Consider the following 20,188-nt stretch of genomic DNA (forward strand, 5'->3'; position numbering starts at 1 on the left):
CAGAAAAAAAAGCTGAGGTCTGCCCAATATGCAAACCATTGCTGCAGAAAGGCAACAACTCAGATGCAGTCGCCTACCACCACCCCATGTCCCTACCACACACACTTCCTGGTGCACACACCTTCATGAACCACAACTGTTAGGGCAGATGCCCACGCCATAGCCCTGTCAGTCAGCAGGGAAGAATCACCAATACAATGGGATTCAAGGCCAAAGTGAATGCACAAAGCCATTATTGTTTCAGTCACCTTCAGCACTGCACCTACGAACACAACCAGTTAGGTTCACTGCAGCCGTCACCAAGGTCACCTCTGCCTGATTATGTCACTAGACAAGCTCCTGTGAGGGCAAAGAAAAGCAGGAAATGTGTCCGTCCATCTAGCAGCACTTCAGCCCTTGGCATTAGACAAACAGCCACAAACGTACTCCCTCACCTCTGGATGCAGGACTTGCACCTCCTCCTCCCTTCACTACCAAGTTAGAGGCTGCCCCCTTTCTTGCACCTGATGTAATGTCATTTTTCCAAAATGCAGATATTTCATGTCTCCCAACAAACTTCCCCACTCACTGAGGACGTACCAGCCTTGCTTCCCAACATGCTCCAGCAACGCAGTCTACGCTTATATGCATACTGTACATGAGAGTGCTGCCAATCCCTGTATGGATACAGAGAAAGGGAGCAGGGGGAGAGAGAGATCTGGAAGCACTGACTAGTTCCTCTTACCAGATTTCTAGCCAATGGCACCAAAGAGATTGTGAAGGTCAAACTGGAGAGTGTAACCAGACCACATTTCATCAAGGAATACGCTCCTGAGTAGAGCAACCACATGCACAATTGGCCAACATCATCTCAGTCTTTGCCAGGGTGGCTGCCTATGACCATCCCACAGTCTCTTTTGGATGTGGGAGGAGAAGAGCAGAGAGAAGAAAGCTTCACCCTGCCCCTGGCCAACCCATCATTGTTGGATACCCACTGATGGATAAAAGCTGTCCTCTGTCATCAGAGAATGTATGTCCTGCAAGCATAAATCCCAAGGGCATCAACTCCACCCCTAATGTGGGAGAACATATCAAGACATTTACTGGAATTAGAACCTTTCTCTGTGCTGGCACAGGGAGTTCTGAAACTACAGGCAGTGGGAAAAGACAGCTACATGCTGCAGCATGAGGAGGACACCTCTCCCAAGACTTGTCAGCCTCAGTGTGCAAAGCAGCTGCCAAGAGAGAAGGTGGTTTCTCTTCAGTATGGCACCTTTGCCTCAGCCCAGGTGGGTCACTCATGAGCAGAACTCTGTCAGCTTTTCCCTAATGAAGAGCTGGGGCACCTTAGCATGACATGGTCTGGTAATACTGAGCCATACTGCAGAGGGGTCCTGCCACAAACCTTTACACAGCCTTGAATTTGAACACACATGATTAATCTTGACAGCAAATACTTATTTTACCAGCTTACAAAAAAGCTGGTTCATAACACTCCTAAGAGCAACTATATTGGGATCCAAGGGAAAAAAAAAAAATAAAAATGAGGTTTTGGTTTGTTTGGGCACACCTGCCCAATTGCTTCAGAATGGAACTGGCCAACGAGGAAGCAGCTGCTTCCCAGATCCCAAAACCCAGCTTTCAGTAAGAAAATATCAAAGGCAATGTAAGCACAGGGAGACAGTAAAGGCACAACGCCTGCACAGGTGACCACAACAGCCTGCGGAGGACAGCTACCTCAATTTGTTTCCATACTGTGAAGGCAGCACAGACCTTTGCAACAAAAGTGTTTTCTAGTTTTCACCATTACCCCTCCAAGAATCTGTTCAAATCTGGAGCAAACTGCACTGGCTTGTATGCGGTGTGAGGCAGGGCAATAAGACCCCAAGAACAAATCAGTGCAAGTTTAACAACAGGTTAAACCTGCACAGGTAAAGGATTTTATCATTCACAAGTGTGTTAAACTCATTCTTTCCTATTGAGAAACGCATGGCATATACTCTGTTCAAACAATTACACCATGTTATTAACAAAAATCACCCTCAGTTAATACTGGATGTATATAAATAAAGGATTTTTAATTTTTAAAAAAAGTGAAAAAAAAAAAAAAAAAAATCGGTGACTAAATAACCCACAACAAGCCATCCCTTTCCCCAAGCCAAAGCTGATTTTATTTGCCTTTCTTCATTTTTGCAGTCTTTTCTTTCCGCTTCTTCACATGCTTTGGGATTTTGGTTTTTCTCTTCTCTCTTTGGGCTTCTTTAACCATCTTTTTCCTTTCCTATAAAGGACCAAACACCATTCATTTAAAACCAGAAGGAATAAGAGATTTTGAGCAAGTTAATAAATTGTTACATTAACAAGCCACATAAAAATGAGGTTATCAAAAGGAAAAAAAAAAAAAAAACATCAATAGGGAGGGGAAAGGAAAAAGGAAGTATAGGTTCGGCGTGGAGCTAAGAGCTGCACACTGGTAATGACAAGGCACAATTCAAACTAGTTAAAACCAGAGTTTCATGCAACCTTTGAAGAAATGGAACAAGAGGCACTCTTAACTCATGCTATTTACACCTAAGATTACAACAGGATGCCTGATCTAGGTTTTCTGCTACCCATAGGGCTGTTGTAATATGTGTTTTTATGTCATGCAAAAACACTGATCCAGTAACTTCTGGTAACTCAGAGCAAGCTAATCATCATCAGGATCGGCAAGAAAGGGTGCTATGCTACTGCAATACACTATAATTTGTGCCAGGAAATGAAGAATACATTTTCCACTCAACTGGAAAAAGCAAAGTCAGCATAACTGGGTGGGGTTGGAAGTAATCGCTGCTAATCAGTTCTTCAACCTACAGCTAAGCACGTAGGTAAGTTACAAAAAACCTCATCTCACACAAAAAGTTGTCCAAATGAGAACCTATCCATAAGGATGAGAAATGATCAAGAAGACTTCCTTGCTTCACATCTAAAAGGCTCTACATTAGTCAAAAGTTTCTAGTAGAGCACTGCATTTTTATTTGACAGATCTGGAACATATCATCTTACCTTTTCTAGGAGGAAACACCTAAAAAGCAAACCCCTAAGTCTTGAATCCCTTTCAGCCCAGCAAGTTTCATCCATCTTTGCACAGCACCTAGAAGGCTGCCAAAAGGCTCTCACCCATGGATGACACTCTGCAGAAGAGCCTCACCAAAACCAATCATACTTGTTCTGCAGTTTGGAAAATAAAACCTTAAAAAAAACTCCAAACCATAATCCCTTTTCATGACTGCACTGTATCTCTTGCCCACAGCAAAACTAGCCAGCCTGTACTAATGGTACTGCAAAAGCCATCGTGGTACAAACACGGTAACCAAGTCTCAAGTGGTCTCAGTTCCCTGGGCAAAAGGAAGTTACTCAGGGACCATGACCACAAACCTATACACCAAAGCCTGGAAGAGTAGCCAGAGGCATTGAAGAACTGCCCAGGTTTCACTAAATTCTGCTTTGCGTAGCCTTAGAATTCCCTACAGAGATCTCTCTTTTAGCTTTGTCTAGGCTACAGAGAGCTATGTTACATGTTCTTCTACATAAAACCACCATTAATAAAGCATCTGTAATGCAATTGACTTTCTCTGCTCTCATTCTCCACAACAGGAAAAGTCCATAGCTTGTTTCAGACAAGAAGTAGCAAAAACCACTCAGAACTAACTAAGTTTGGATTTTTTTCCTGTCACATCAGTAGAGGTGGGAAAAATAAACAATTCCTGGCAGCTGACCTTTTTGTCCACGCTAACTTCAGCGGGTTTATCTTTAGGATGTACAGATTCTTTACAGCCTGATTCAGAGTCCTCTGAGCTGCCATCATCCTCAGAGTCCGTTTCTGACTCATCTGCCTTCTTCTCAAGAAGTGCAGGAATCTGCAAGATGTATCAAGATAGAATTATATCAAACCAAAACAAAGAAGCCTAATGACAATATATCTATGCACACATACATATACACACACATAAATAAATAAAACACACAAAAAAACTGCTGCAAAGAAACCCTTGAGTGAGCTTGTGTCATCTCCTTTACTACAGCCGAATCTCAAGAAAAAGAATGAGAAATAAGTTAATCCAAACTAAGAACAAGGAACCTAGAACATACAACACAGAATCTTTTAGGTCAGGGCTCACAGCACAGCTGTATTGGCACTCCCAAACTAATTTCTGCGAGTTAAACAGTGATTTGCTAACATATGTGGAAGCCAATTTTTAATTATACTTGGATCATACCCAAATCTACCTTGGGGGCACTGTATGTAGGCTTTATTGCAAACAAATATCTACACTGGAAAACTCATTTATTCTTAAACAAGCCCAGAAACTGTGCCACAGCCTGATCCCATCCATATCTGTATTTCCATTTTAAAACAGTCTGCACTACTGTTAGGTAACATTTACAAAGGAAGGAGGGGGAATTCACATAGGGCTTCTGCATTGAATTGTATTGCTACAGACTGATCTGTACCCAACTTCTTATCCAACATACTTTACAGAAGTGTCACTGTCAAGTATTTCAAATATAGTAAGACATAATATCTTATGCCTTATACTGCAGGGTTGTTCTTTACACAGTAAGTACAGCAAAGCTACAGTCATGCTACAATTTAAATCAATTACTTTTTCCATAACTGGAAAACATCTTCCCTCCTTTCCACCTTAACTTCAGAGATCATGGTCATAGCAATGATTATCATTTCATTCTCAAGCAACCCAGCATCAGCCACAGTGCAAGGAAGCAATTCATGTGGTGTGCAGACACACTGTCATGCCAGACCCATCCCAGACCTAAATGGTCACTCTGCAGACAAGAGACTTTCATGGTGTCAGCTGCAAGACGAGGCATTCTCTGTACTTCTTGCTTTTCTGAAAATGGCTAAAATGAAGGACTTCAAAAAGACTCTCTCACCTTCTGAACACCAGACAAATCCTTCTTCAGTCCTGTAACAGTCTGGTAGAGAATCTACACCCAAGGAGAGAGAAAGAAAATTATGTTATCAAAATATGAGTCTTAAATCTTTGTGCCCAGAGAAAATTAGCATCTCAAAAACAGGAAAAAAACCACAATATTAGCATTAGTGCTAACCACACGATTTTAAGTTCGACACTAAATTCAGTATCTTGGTAACAAGGCTTCTGGTTTTGCTTGTTGCTTTCAGTTTCCAGTAAAAAGAATTCATATTCCCTCCCTCTTTTCTGCAGTGCCTCTGCATGTCTACTCACATTATCCTGCTGAACATTCAATGCCATATCCTCTTCTTTCAATTTCATCATTATATCCACATCTCTCTCATAGTTTTTAACTTCAGTCAAAGTTCGAGGTATGTAAGCCTTCTTAAACACCTAGCAGAGTGAAAGGAAACACAGACTTACTAATTTACATATAGGTTCATGATGTTCTTCCTTCCTAATTATGCATCCTTAAGAGAATAATCATGAAGGATTTCACAGTTCAGACAAACTAAAAATGAACATGGCAGTCACCCGCTACCATTTGGACACAGACTATCTTTTTTTTTTTTTTTTTGCAGGAGCAGACTTAACATGCTTATCACTAATAAGGCTCCTTCCTTAGCATGACTACCATCAGGCCCCTTACAAACTTCTCTAACCCTTCCAACTTCCCCTTAACCGATTTGAGTCCTAAGGTTTTGTATTCTAAGGATTTTCTGTCATGTTTTTATTGTGATCTTTACAATGCCTTCAGGAGGCAACGCAATTAAAATGCACCATTAGAATTTAATCTCTGTATATAATAATACCTGCTTCAACTTACAGTCCAACTCAAGAAAGGTTCCTGCAGCAGTATAATATAGTAAAACCCAACTGCAGTATCAACAACAACATACTTAAAATATGTTATGCGGTCTTTTTGAAACAGTCCTCCAGCAAACTTAAGTCGCTACCAGATCAGAGAGAAGTATTTTGCTTCTTTTTTCCATGGTATTAGTTCAATCTCAGTACAAATTCAGTATACTTGATGATCACAACTGCTAGACTAAGCTCTGTGCAGAGACCACCCCCAACTCCACAGAGCTTGCTCTTAATCAGCTCTACTCTCTTGTGAAGGAAGTGTCACAAACTTGCCACGGTCATATGAGAAGTCAAAGAGAAATAACTGAATGTATATGCTACTAAACCATCTCTCTTAGATAAAGCAAAGGAATAACTGGTTTGCAAGAGACACGCTTGCAACAAAACACTGGCGTCTGACCCTATAGTTTAGAAGTTTTACACTGAGGATATCTTCGGAAAAAAAAAAAAACAAAAGAGTCTTTCCTTGGCCAAGCTTCAGCCAGAAGCAGTTAGTAAAACCTGCAGAGCTCCAAGAGAAAAAGAAGTCTTTGACAAATCAAGTAGTATTGACTCCAAAGATAAACACTACATGAACCAGTACAAATAGGTTCTCACTGATACAAATTCTGCTCAACACAGAGCTGGTTTTGTGTTGGGTTTTTTTGGGTTTTGGGTTTTTTTTTTTTTTTTCAGACTCTTCTGGAACAGACATAAGACTGAGATAGAAATTGTTTTATCTTTAAATCAAGACTTTCCAGAATGTTAGCAGTTTTCTGTAATGGACATGAAATGGCTTCACTTAATGTAAAAGCAAAGGAAACAGTACATGGAAGAACAGAATTAGACCAGGACTGGAGCTAGATAGGCAGTTTGGTCAATGTACGTATCCAAATATCTTGCTTCTGTATCACTAGTCCAAAAACACTGGCATAATAAGATCTCTCCTCTCAGGTGTTTTTTTGTTAACTGAACTTGAAGATACATCATAGGACCTAGCTACAAGCAAAGGTTGGTTTAGGAAATGGAGTATTTGCCTTCTAACACCTTATCACTGTCAACTTTTACATATGGCATCCCTTAATACTTCACATCTCAACTCATTTAAGACATTTCAGTATCACAGTGTTTTGCTTATCAACTGTGCATTTTGCCAAATAAAACAGCGTTTTTCGTTGTTTAGAAGAGGCAAGGTTAATATCAGTTTCACAGCAGGAACAAATATCCTCACTTACTTCCTCATCCACTTTATCTTGACTGGATCTTTCCTCCTCTGTTCTTTTTGATGCTATTTCCATTGCCTAAAGAAATAAGACAATACAAAGTTATCACTCTTTAGAATCGCATCACTGAATCCCACTAACCATTCCCACCTGTGTTTCTCCCTGTACTCCATCCTGTCACTCACTAAATACTTCAGGCTTTCCCTATGGGAATGCCTCGAGCGACACCTAATGGTAACCAACATTTTTGCGAAGCACACCTTACAACTGCAATCTGCCTTATTAATAATAGTGGGAAAATATGCTTGCTGCTCCTTCCAGATCAAATTATGGCAGGCCCAGCACGACTACAGGACGTAACAGCGCAAGGAGAATACAGTGAGCATTGCTCAGACCTAGAACTTGGCTCTTCTCACGCATATTGAGCAAGCCAGAGGAGCACACGTAAGGGGAATCCCATGGCACAGCTCTGTCTCATTCAACCCGCAACACGACAGAAAGTACACAACATCTGGAAATCCCCATGCTGTACTGGTATTTGGGCCACACTCAGTCTCTGCCTCATGATCTTGACCAGGAATGACACATCAAATCTCCACTCTAAGCGTGGCATACGTGGCCCCCACTTCTCTTGCATTAAACTTAAGCTTCCCCCTGCCTTTTTAAAGCGGCATCTAACTGGGAGCACAGGACTGGCAGCTAGAGATGAAATACATGGGTGCTGCTAGCAGCACCAAGTAAGTTTACCTCCTCCCAGAATCCACATGTTTTGCCAGCTGCTATATTTGGCTAGCAAGACCGTGTCGTGTACCTTGGAGCAACACTGCCCTGAGCTGTACCCTTCCTCCCTCAGCCCACCCTGCTCAAACCCACATTCCTAACCCCATTCTCTATGTAAGCATGGTTATAGTTCTGCAGAGCTTCCGCTTGCCAGAAAAACCCAAAACTAATTTAAAGCATCCTGCTTTTAGTAGCACCTGAAACAGACACTTGAGTTTTCATGATTAGACTCTCTGAGAAAACATAGAATGAAAAGTGTTGTCATCCTATAATGGTATAAATGGAAAAGATCTGTATATATTTTTGAAACACTAGCATAACTTAATGTCACGTACCAGCTTCCTTCAATAGCAGAACGTAGAGTAAATGAGATGAAGGAGCTTGAACTAGATCTGATTTTAGTGTTCAAGTCATCCTACTTAAGCAACAAGGCCATGAGGTGTTACCTTAGACAGATAGTCATCAATGTTCTCGCTTGTGATAGAAGGATCAGTAATAAACTCAAACAGCTCCCTCACAGTCATCACTGCAACATTGTGCTTCTGAAAAAAGTCTACCAGGGAACAAGGGCAGAGACAAAAACCGTAAGTAATTACGTGTAACACATGCAGCTGTGATGTTAAAGTGACAGTTAGAGCAAGCCAATGGCCCTGATGACTTGGGGAAGCCTCAGCAGCCCATACTGCATCATACTAGGTTTAGTTATCAGATGACTCTTGTTCATCTGAAATAAAAACATTCATCTTCCAGATGGAACAAATACTGACAGGAGAATAATTGTATAAATATAAAAACCAAATCAATTTCAGCAGGAGCCAGACTTAATGGAGTAGGAGTTAAGTAGTAAACAATTTAAGACAGGTGTAGTATTTGCAATGACTAAAATGAAAAATTTATTTCAAAGAGTAAGAAATGTAGACCTCAAACTTTTGCCAAAGAGAAACAGAAGTACCTACTGAAACACAGTACAGCCTAATTATTATCACCTAAAAAGGAAGACACATTAACATATTAGAATTTTCCTCAGTACTACACTCAGAATTGTTTTTTTGAGTCAAATATAACAAGATTCAGAGGCTGCACTTCTGTACTGAAAAACACCATTGAAAGACACTGAGGACTGCTTAGTGTTTCCTACTAAAATTCTCAGAAGATCTTTCACCATGAGAAATTAATCATAGAAAGAACAAAAAAAATTTAGTCTGGAGGCAGCTCTCTGTGCCTACAGAACCACAAGTCTTTACAATGCTCATAGCTAGGGCAGAGCATCAAGCAAAAGTGTTTCTCGGAGTCTCTGTAGGGGGACTACACAGAGAAAGTTACAGTGACAGAAAACAAACAAACAAACCACACCAAAACCAGTGCAACTCACTGGGGTATGAGAGTATCTAGGGAGAGCAAGCCAAAAGACATGAAAAAATGGAAGGGTGAAAGTATCTGAGCCAGAAGGGAGTTGTCAGAAATCCATGAACAGAAAAAGGAAAAATTAGCATACTGTGCATCAACACACACATAGCGCCAAAATGCACACAGTTCTTTTCCCACAGACTTTCAAGAGTCTCTGTAAAATTAGACTAAAGTCAATCTGAAAAGAAAGGGGGAAGAAAAACAGCCTGCAGCGACAGATCTCTTGTCCTCAGAGAGAAACACAGCCTACCAGGAGGTGTCTGTTACGTAACATGCATGCTCACACATGAAGACCAAATTTTCAAGAGAAAAATACCATAAAGGTACCTTGTTTATCAAAATACTATGACAGGTGATAGCATCTCTAATAAATCACTCTATGCCTCAATCCCCTCAGCTGATCTGGACAAGTAAGTGCAGGGAACTTCATTACACACTGTAACTTCTTGCCAGCTGAGGAATTCCAGATTTGGATTCCACTCACAGAAGGAAACACATCAGTATGTCTACACAGTCCTTTAAGTAAGGGAAGTTAGACTGGGGTAGGAGCTGTTGCAGACTGGGACTGATCTTTAATTGGTCTCGGAGTGATCTCAGATCTATCATAAATCTGAGATTCAGCCAGGTGACTCATTTTGGCCAGATGATTTCTAGCAAAATGGGCTACACTCTTCTGAACTCAGCACAGTACACTGCTCCCTGAGGAAGCCATGAGAACGTAGAAGGAGCATTTTAACAGAAGTTTGACAACTTCTACAGTCACTTATACCTGAAAGAACATAGGTGAACACAGCTCACCTTTCTAAACAAACCAGCTATCAGAACAAGAGTTGAAGCACAGCCCACTCACCATTAATGTTGGCACAATCCTTTCGCAGGAACTCCAGAGCATGTGGGTGGTCATGCTCCACGGCCTGAGACACATCAATGATGTACGCATCTCCACTGTGGTACCTGCAAACAAACAGAGAGCTGCACTAACTCCACCAACATTAAATGGGAGACTGAGAGGCAGGGAACAAAGCGTGCTTGAAACTTAAGATTGTTTGCTAGTTCTTACCGTATTTCTCTAGCATACACCTCGTAAATTAGGGCCAGAATAACTTTTTTGGGTCAATCCTTTCCCTCCTCTACACAAGCTGTATTTCTAAACTTTAAAGAAATAGTTGTCTTGTGAACACAAAAAGCAGTGTTATGGGTGGGGAGAGAAAAAAAAAAAATATATACCTTGCCAATTTTTTCTCTAGTTGAGGAGATTTTTCATTTGCTTGTAAGGGTTTTTTTGGGGGGGTTGTTTGTTTGGGTTTTTTTGAACAGAGAAAGCTCAGATCTGGGTTAAAAGCTATATAATTAATTACATAACTTACAAAACCAAGTCACAAAAAGGACCCCACCCTCCCTTGCAGTTAGATTAGTACTCTCACATAGAGGTTGCCAATGCATACGTTTTAGATGTCACAATTCAGTGCAAAGTTTAAAAACATACAGCATATTAAATTCACTGAGATCCGCGTGAACAAGTCTAGCATCTTGGTACATTCTTCTCATGTACTGGATGATTTGCAGGTACAGCTCCCGGACTTTGGAGTCAGATAACTGAGCATTCTTCAGCAGAGGAGCAGGCCTTGAAATTACAACACAAGTAATAGAAAGTGAATACTTTTTCCTTCTTGATACCAGCTGTAAATGCTTTAGTTGCTCACTGTGTCAAGCAAGTCATCATGAGCAGCTAAGTGCATGGAGCCAGCACGAAGAACAGCAAAATGCTTGTCAAAGATAATGGAGCTCTGTTGCCAACATGAGATAATTTGGACCATGCTACGTTAATGTTTGTACTATAAAACACTAATCATACATGAAGATAGCTCATCAAGTCTTTCCAGCCTTCAATCTCTGATTAAGCCACTTTATTTTGCACACAACTGAGGCTTCAGAATCACGGAGATTGCAGTAGTAGCTGACAAATGTGTGGGTATTCTACAGGTCACACGAACATGTAAAAGTAATGTGTCTACAGGCCTAAAGTAATAGTAGGTAAATTCAGAGGGTTGGTTTGTTTGTTTTTAATAAAATGTTGTGGAAAGCTATTAATAAAAAAAAATAAATTCTTTTCTAAGGATACTTACCTATCACCTTTACCAATAAAGCCCATGAGTAGCACATGACTTCTTAGCATAATCGGCTCTGGGCAAGGTATCCCGGCTGTATTCAACCTGTAACACAGGAACAAAGTCCCAAAAAAATAAACCCAAAATCTACTTGTATTGCAGTAATGCCTTTAGGGTTTCTGTCGCTTTAAACATAATACACAACAAGAGTTCCTCTACTCAGGAAACACTCACTTGTGAAGAACAACTAGGAAATTAATACAAAAAGCCACAACTATTCTGGCTCTGACCCTTCTCTAAGCATTCCTGTGGCAGACAAAGAATTTCTACACAGTTCAGGTTAATCCTAGATTAACCTATATCACACAGTGTGTTGTTACTCAGCAGCAGCTTTTTTTAGCTTTTCCTCACTTTTCAGTCATGTCAGACAGAGCATTCAGACACTGAAAAGCTTAGAGCGTGAGCAGCAAGACAAAAGAATATCTTTATTCCTCACCCTCCCTTTTTTTTCTCTCCCACAGGGAAGTTTAATACACTTTCCTGAATACTCCAGAGACCCTAAGGGGTAGTGATAGCTACAGTCTAGCAATAGGAGAGTACCTCCTATAAACTTAAAGTTTCAGTTACCTTTGCATGCTGAAATAAAAACTGGAATAATCACCTTATTAAATTCCTCATTTCTTTTTCAGCCCACGTCTTCACCATTTTTCTTGGGTTGCCTTTGCAATACCCATGACGAAATCTTTAAATAAAGAAATAAAACACAACAGGGATGGTTAGCCAATCAATGCAGTATTAGCACTGGTGATTTTACTACCTTTCAAACAACATCACTTCCCCAGTAAAACCAGGCAGAAGTCAAACTCACCTGAATTCACCACTCACATACTTATCCCGATCTTTAAACATCAGAATAGAGGTTTTGTAAATCTTTATTGCTCTGTTCTCTCCATTTGAAGTACTGGCATGATACACATTAGCCTATTGGATTACAAAGGAAGACATAATATTAAAGAAACACTCTTTAAACGAACATAACCTCTCTTCTTCTCTTTCTGACATCCTGGAAAAGCTCTGATAAGCTTTTGCACCCCAGCCCCTATGTGGCACCCAGCTGAGTAAGACCGCACACAAGGGCAATCTCTTTTTCTACCAGGGGCAGCTTACAGGAAGGACCTAAGACTGGGTAGGGGTGTAACAATGCATATAGGACAAAAACAACAATGCACAGGAAAACTTTGCCTCATCCACATTTTGAAGACTAAAACAAGCCTTTGTGTGAAGGGTTAATTTGAGTCTGTGAACTATTTCGGCCCTAAAGCATGGCCCAAATATCTCACATTGACACCTCTACACAGGGTGGAAGTATGTCTTTAATCTGCATCCAAGGACTTGGAAGAAAACCAGATCAGCCTAGGGACTAGGCACTGATTTATTAATTTACTTGGAAATTTGTGGTCTGGTTTTAATTACCTGCAATATTACTTGATAATAACAGTCCACAAACATGCTAGTTTTGTAAAAGCAATGAAGGTTTATAGTATCTTAAAGAGAATTTTGTTAACACCATTTAGAGACTCCCATGTCTGCTGACATGTGGAGCTGGTCTGATCTGCACAGAAGAGTCTCAGATGAAGAAAGAATTACCTGGGTTTGTATGTTTTTTCAAGCATTGTTTAATATTGTGTGTACATATACTCCAGTTCTGGGCTCCCCAATTCAAGAAGGACAGGAAACTGCTGGAAAGGGTCCAGCAAAGGGCTACAAAGATGATTAGGGGATTGGAGAATCTCTCTTGTGAGAAAAGGTTGAGGGACTTGGGTCTTTTTAGTCTAGAGAAAAGAAGACTGAGGGGGGATCTTATTAATGCTTATAAATACTTAAAGGGAGGGTGCCAGGGGGATGGGGACAGTCTTTTTTCAGTGGTGCGCAGTGATAGGACAAGAGGTAACAGGCACAAACTTGAACATAGGAAGTTCCTTCTCAACATGAGGAGGGACTTCTTTCCTTTGAGGGTGGCAGAGCACTGGAACAGGCTGCCCGGAGAGGTTGTGGAGTCTCCCACTCTGGAGACATCCGCCTGGATGCCATCTTGTGCAACCTGCTGTAGGTGACCCTGCTCTGGCACGGGGCTAGATGATGTCCAGAGGTCCCTTCCAACCCTGACCATTCGGTGATTCTACAAAAATTGCAGTTGTAACATACCATCACCACAATCCACAAATTTAAGATAACATTTAAGTATTCTGACAAATCTTTCATAATTGGGGAAACTTGTTTCCTTTAATATAAATTTCATTTTATCTTAAGATAACTTCCTACCAATCAAGCAACACCAAAAAAAGTACTACTAAAACCAAGTATTTCAATACATCTTCTGAGCACCACAAGCTTCCACCTAGCTTGCTGAGAAAAAGACTATCATGTCATCTGTAATAAAACTTACTTCTTTCCCTGTGCTGATGCAGCCATTGATTTCTGAAATGACACCTCTAGTTAGCATCTTGAACAGAATCATTCGGGTCCTTGGATCCAACACCTCAAATTTAGTACAGAAAAGTCAGCACAATTACTCTTTGAAGAGGACAAAACTTACTAACACAGTTCATTCTTAATATTAAAGGACTCATGACATCAGACAATTCTTAAGGATCAAATGATAATCCAAACAGCAGCTACTCAGAATTTTGCCATGATTCTACAACACTTCACTTTTTCCACATGACATTTTTTTTTTTTTAGCTAAGCATATGTTCTTGAGCTAGCTCTAGAAGAGACATAAGAGAATTATTTCCCACCCACAGTTGCATTAAATGTGGTAAAATAAGGTTTCTCTTAAGATATAGCTATCACAACTGAAATACAGGAGCTATGCGGTCTTGAGCCAGTAATAGCTCAGTCTTGCTAAAGAAAGAAGGAAAAAGCAAACCCAGCATTTTTTTATTGTTCTTTGGAATTTAATAAAAGCTTAAGATGGAAATCTGCATTGCATATATAATCAAATCACAATGCTATGCACAAAAAATGATCTCCAAAATGTTTATGGAAGCAAGTACAACCTTCATACAAGAAACAAACATAGCGACACAACAGGACTCTTCAGGATAACAAGGGAAACAGAATTCCAAGGCAAAACTCCATTCCTACAGTATCCATTTTATTTATTTATTATGGGTTAGTTATTTATTTACATTCCAGTCAAAATAGAAACTTGATGCATTAGGGACTTACCTGTTCTACTGTTGCTCTGTCTGACTTATCTTTGACCCGGTACCTAGCAGAAGTGAAAATAAAATTATACAATCCCCCACAAGGACTCAGTACTTAAGAGTAAAACATGACATTTTGTATCAAAGGGAAGATGACAGCCTCAAGAAGTAAGGCTTTCAGTTCACAAAACCCAAAGGTTTCTCCTACAGGGGCAGGGGAAGAAACCAATAAACATTAGTGCCTTTCACTTTTACAGATATCTTCTTGCCTCCACTGAATTATGCTCACTTAGGAGAAAACAGTATCTGTCTTAACAACTTAGGGTTGCAGGCTTACCAAAAAAAAAAATTTAAAAAAGGTACCTCTCCTCACCATATCATCAGGTGCAACCTTCAAAAGGCTTCCACTATTTTTTTTCTAGCCCAACTGCTTAAGGACCTCTGTTTAGAAAAAGAGTATCAGAGATAAAATAGTCCTTTGCTAGTGGAATGACACCTGTCACTTCTGTCCTACTACACCAATACAATCAGATGTGCTACCAGCAGCAGTGACAGAAGTATAAAAAGTTTGGAATGATTTAAGCAACTGATCTGGAAACCAAGTAGTTTAAGATCAGAAAGCAAACTGCATGCAGGCTATTTACAAATTTTGGGTCTCAATAAATTTATTCAAAACTCAGGATCACACTAGGAAATAAGAACTACTCCAATTATTTAAATCAAAATAGAACCAGGAGTAATACTCACATGTCTGCTTCCTTCTGTCTAGACTTTTCTGTGACTCTGTTTATAACAGAGTCATCAAAATTCAGCTTATCTGAAAAACGCATAAGAAGAAATGAGGAAAAAAAAATAAAACAAAACCAAAACAAATCAAAGAAGTTTCCTTCGTTCAGAACTGGCCCTGCAACTCTGCTGCCAGCCAATATGCCACAGCACAATGTTCGAACGCAGGTGAAGCTCTTTATAACAAGCCCAGAAGCTTAGCTACATACCAGAGTTAACCACTATGTCTACATTTCAAGGACTATAAGGTAACAACACAGATGAGCAAGGCACTCCCACAGACTTGGAGATGTAATGCCATCCAGAAGTAATGCCTTTTGGATAACATATCATCATTACATTTGTCCAGCATTCTCTTGCCACAAATTGAATGCCATTTTTCTGAACAGAATAAACAACAGACTCCAAGATTCTCTCCTCATCACGTATTTAAAATAGTGTTTGTTTAATTGCTAAATGTATAAAAGCTGCAGTATTTGGCTACATATACCCACACTACTCTTTTGAACCTTCATAATGAAGCGTTTTTAAAATGAAGGAAAACACAACCTCTGTTTACTGCCCTGTCAAAATGCCCCAATCGCAGCTACATCTAGCCCTAACAGGCTGAGCTGAACAGCCATTTCCATCACATGGTAAACATCAAACTACACTGGCTGGGACAGCAGCCTCTTCGCTCATCACAGAAACTCTACCCCTGTAAGATAACTGTTGCATAATGTACCACCCAAATACCACAGAGGACTGCAATCGTCTAGAAAATCTAGCTGTGGTACTAGCTTTGAGAATGACCATCACAACAGACAGTTGATAACCTCCCTCCAGCCAAACAGCTTGAAGCCAGGGAAGAAATACTTTATGTGGTCTGGAGAAGTCAAGGCGGGGAAAAAAAAAAAAACAAACAAACCAAAAAGCAAACAAATAAAACAAAACTAAAAAAAAAAAAAAAAAAACACAAACAAAAAACCCAAACCAACAAAACAGCCCTGTGGCTCCGAAGGGGGAGAGAAAGGGGTAGGACAACTGGTTAATAGAGACTAAAGGCAACTTCAAGTACACAAAAGCTATTTTTTAATTGGCCTGGCAATGGTTAACTGTCATTCCAGTGAGTTCTGACTTTAAGTAAGCAGAATTAGTCCGAGAACACCACAGAGTGGTATCTGTTTTCATAAAAGATGACAATGCAATTATACTCACCTAAATTAATTTTATGTTCAAATTTCCTTAAAGCCTTGTCTGTAGGGGTAGACATTTTTGCTGAATAGCAACTAGGGGTCTGTCTATTTGCCTGAAACAAAGGATTTGTTAATGTAATAAGTTGCCTTCTCTAAATAGACCTTTGAATTACAAACCACGTCATTGGAAAAGCCAGCTCAAAAGCCCATGTCTAGAGCTGTGAATAGAAAACCATAAAGGGATATGGCTTAACATCAGATTTTATTTAACTCAGGAAAAGAAAATACAAGTGATACATCAGTTAAAATTTCAAGAAGTACCCCAATTCACATTTATTTTTAGTCTGGGAATTCAGCTGAAAGTCTCTCATATTAATACTTTTTCCATCTGTAAAAGGAAGGGAAATAGCAGACAGATACGAGTGAGAGGAAAAAGTGAGAAGGTAATGAATAGATAAAACTTTCCAGGATGGTATCTTTTCTTACAGGTAGTCTTCTCCAAACACAATTAATATCTGAAAATGATTTCACCAACACTGGACAGTATAAACCATTAACTGAAGGCAAGAATAATTCAACCAGGACAAGTGACGCAAGTCAAGCATGATATGCCATGATCAGCATCACTCTAATTTATCTCAACTATTCTGTTACATTGGTATCAATAAGAAAAAGAAGTTTTGAACTTCCCGTGTCCAAGTTGAGGGGAAGAATGATGCTAGTTCTCGTATCACACATGCTTTTAATTCTGCACAATGCCAGAGTTTCTATGTCAACAGCATACACTCTAAATTAACCCACTTCTAGCATCCCCCCCTCCATCTCCTATGCTTTCTTTTGCCTCCTTCACTATTAGTCCAAAACATAACCTGCTTCACCCTGGGTGTGACAAGCAGGTACAGTCTCAAAATTAAACTTTTGTGTCCTTTTGTGGAGGGGGAAGATGCTCAAAAACACAGAGCACAAATACCAAAAAGTAAGCAACACCAGTAGAGAATGGGGTGGGCAAAGAAAGGTTGAGAAAGCTAAGAAACAGAAGGAAAAGTGCAGTGACAAAGACAATCTAGCAATAGAGACAAGGAAATCAAGGAGCTCTGGCTACAACGTACATACACACATGGCATGGCAGAAGAACAGACTCAAAGGAAGGGGATTCTCTTGACGAAAAATTTCCATTTGCATCTATGCTCAACATAATACTAACAAAGACCAAAGCCTCCAAGTTAGCCCCATTTGCTCTTGGGCACCCTTGATGTTCACAAAATAGGTCTCAACATACCTGTGGATTGCATCCACCAGCAGCATTGTGGTGCTTCATGAGTCTTCCCACCTCATCATCCCAGTCCCAGTCTTCATCCTCCTCTTCATCATCACTGTCATCATCACCGTCATCATCACCATCTCCTTCTTCAGTGTTCACTTCTTTGCACATGCATGACTGGCAGTTCGCAGTGACCTCACCTTCTTTAGCTGTTTCTGTGTCTTGCATAAATTCACTTCAAACAAATACAGATGTTAATATAGTTACAAATGACTGCACACAAAAATTCATACATTTACCCCCAAAAATGATTTCACAAGGTTAGCTCTCCATGAGATGTTTCTCACTTCGCCTGTTTTTAAGTAAGCACATACAAGGATGTCACTGCCTTTAAAGTATGGACTACATTTAAATTGTCTTCTTCACCACATCCGTGCTGCCTTCTAACTTGTTCTGCAGTTATACGTATTTGGATCCCTCCGACTCCAATCAGGTGAACACAGCAGATCAGGCCAGCTGGCTCCATCACCAGAGATGAACCACTCTGCTTGCTGCCACAGCAGATTTCCACCTGAAGGTATCACACAACATCTCACCAGAAACAGCCAGCCAACCTCCTGATAACTCAAGGCACCAGAACAACCTATATGAAAAACATTAGGCCTACAAAATAATTTGTGGGATAAAGGAACCCTTTTGATTTATTTGTGTCTTGATGCCTGTAGTTTGTCATATTTTTCTGCCAGAATAAGTATGTCCCAAAGCAGATTCTCTACAGGCACCTGACATTTAATTAAATGAATGGTAAACTGGGAAGAAAATGGCTTGAACGCATAACACAAGACCATTCCTCATTCACTCCCCACAAAAAGCCTCTAGACTTTCAGCGCAACGGAAAATGTGCTTTGATTCCAAAAGAAATCAAAGTTATTTGCTGTCCTAAGAAATCCACGGTTCTCTTAGGCGGTTTCCCACCTCCAGTTACAATCAAATAACAGCAAGCTGAAACCGCCTCCACCGCCCTGCGCCTGCAGGTGGGGCTGCCCATTTTAGCGGTGAAGCAGCAGTCACAAATAAGAGGAGAGCCGGGAGGGCGCACGCAGCCTTTCCCCAACCGCCCTCTTCCAACTCGGGCAGCGCACCCTCCTCCCCCACACCCCCCACCCCCCCGCTGCCGGGCGGCGCGCAGGACTGCTCCCCACACCGCTCGTCGCTTTTTGGGGAAAGACGCACCCGAATCATCCCCGCACCGGAGGCTCCGACGGGGCCTGCGGGAACCCCAGGCCCGCCCGGCCTCGCCTCACGCCAGCGCGGGGCGCCACGAAAGGCCCGGGTCCTCTCCTCTCCTCTCCCCCTTCCCCACCCCACACCCGGCCCCCCGCCGCCTACCTACCCGTCGGAGCCCTCCGCATCATCAAACTGCCCGGGCACAGCCTGGCTCATCGCCAACGCTCGGTAATCCATGGCGGCGGCGGCGGCAGCCATAGCGGTGGCAACCGGGCTGCCCGCTTACGGCGCCGGCAGAGGGACAAAAAGCACCGCCGGCAGAGAGATGCCGTACAGCGACGGTGGGTGGAACCCGCCCCCCGCCCGTTTCTCAGCTTCCGGCGCGGGGATTGGCTACGAAGACCTGACGTCAGTCTGACCGTCGGGTGTGTGCAGGCCGCCGGCAGGCAGTGTGAGGGAGGGCCGGAAATGGCGGAGAGGGGAACGGGGGGGAAAGGTTGGGGGGGGTAAACCCATCAGGCACGGCCTTACCCGGGGGAGGGCTCACAGCAACCGCCCATAAATAAATCAGTAACTGACGTTCTACTGAAAATTTGAAACGTTCTACTGAAAACTTTGATTCTCTTTGCACAGCAGCAGGCCAGTATCTCCTCCATCTCATGCAGTATGCTTGATATTCCAATACCATAGGCTACATTCGGACTTTATACAATTCAGTGGTTTAATCGGAAGAGGCACACATATATAGGAAAGGTAAATTAGGTAACACGGTACTTAAGTGCTGCTGTGAACACCCATGTAGTTGCATCATATTTTGGCTAGGTGGCTCCTGACCAAAAAGGATACATGCTCAGGAGGCAAATGATACATGTGTCATGTTAAGTTCCAAACAAGGTACTTATTCTCCACAGCTACAATTATATTATTTCCATGAATATTCTTTGAGAACATTATAAGAAGCTTAACTCTTTTTTTTTTTTATTATTCTATATGAATTTTCAAGATACTTCTCAAAAAAGAACGGAGTCACTAAGTCATAGAAACACTTGCCGTAGAAGCAACACACCTTTCTGCACAGCCAACTGGAAGGAGTCTTCAGGTGCGGACACAACATCTTTCCCAGAGGAAGAATCCATAGGCAAAGAAGAACCTGCTCATCAAAGGAGAATGCTGGGCTGTCGAGAAGAAAACATAGATGGAGAAGACACTATTAA

General features: G+C 41.2%; 1 protein-coding gene across 1 annotated transcript; it reads right to left on the reverse strand.

The window, feature by feature from the left end:
- Positions 1–2,032: 2,032 nt before the first annotated feature.
- RIOK1 (RIO kinase 1) lies at positions 2,033–19,255 on the reverse strand. The gene is made up of 17 exons (XM_082479541.1): positions 19,141–19,255; positions 17,766–17,982; positions 16,509–16,599; positions 15,273–15,342; positions 14,548–14,590; positions 13,763–13,855; positions 12,185–12,297; positions 11,978–12,058; positions 11,335–11,421; positions 10,695–10,832; positions 10,059–10,162; positions 8,248–8,354; positions 7,034–7,099; positions 5,229–5,348; positions 4,915–4,968; positions 3,738–3,878; positions 2,033–2,260 (listed from the first exon to the last, which is right to left on the reverse strand). Exons 1-17 carry the CDS (start codon positions 19,230–19,232, stop codon positions 2,150–2,152), a joined length of 1,728 nt encoding a protein of 575 aa, XP_082335667.1. The 5' UTR covers positions 19,233–19,255; the 3' UTR covers positions 2,033–2,149.
- Positions 19,256–20,188: the final 933 nt, after the last annotated feature.

The sequence above is a fragment of the Vanellus vanellus genome (genome assembly GCF_965231255.1).
Source record: "Vanellus vanellus genome assembly, chromosome: 2".
NCBI classification, from domain to species: Eukaryota; Metazoa; Chordata; class Aves; order Charadriiformes; family Charadriidae; genus Vanellus; species Vanellus vanellus.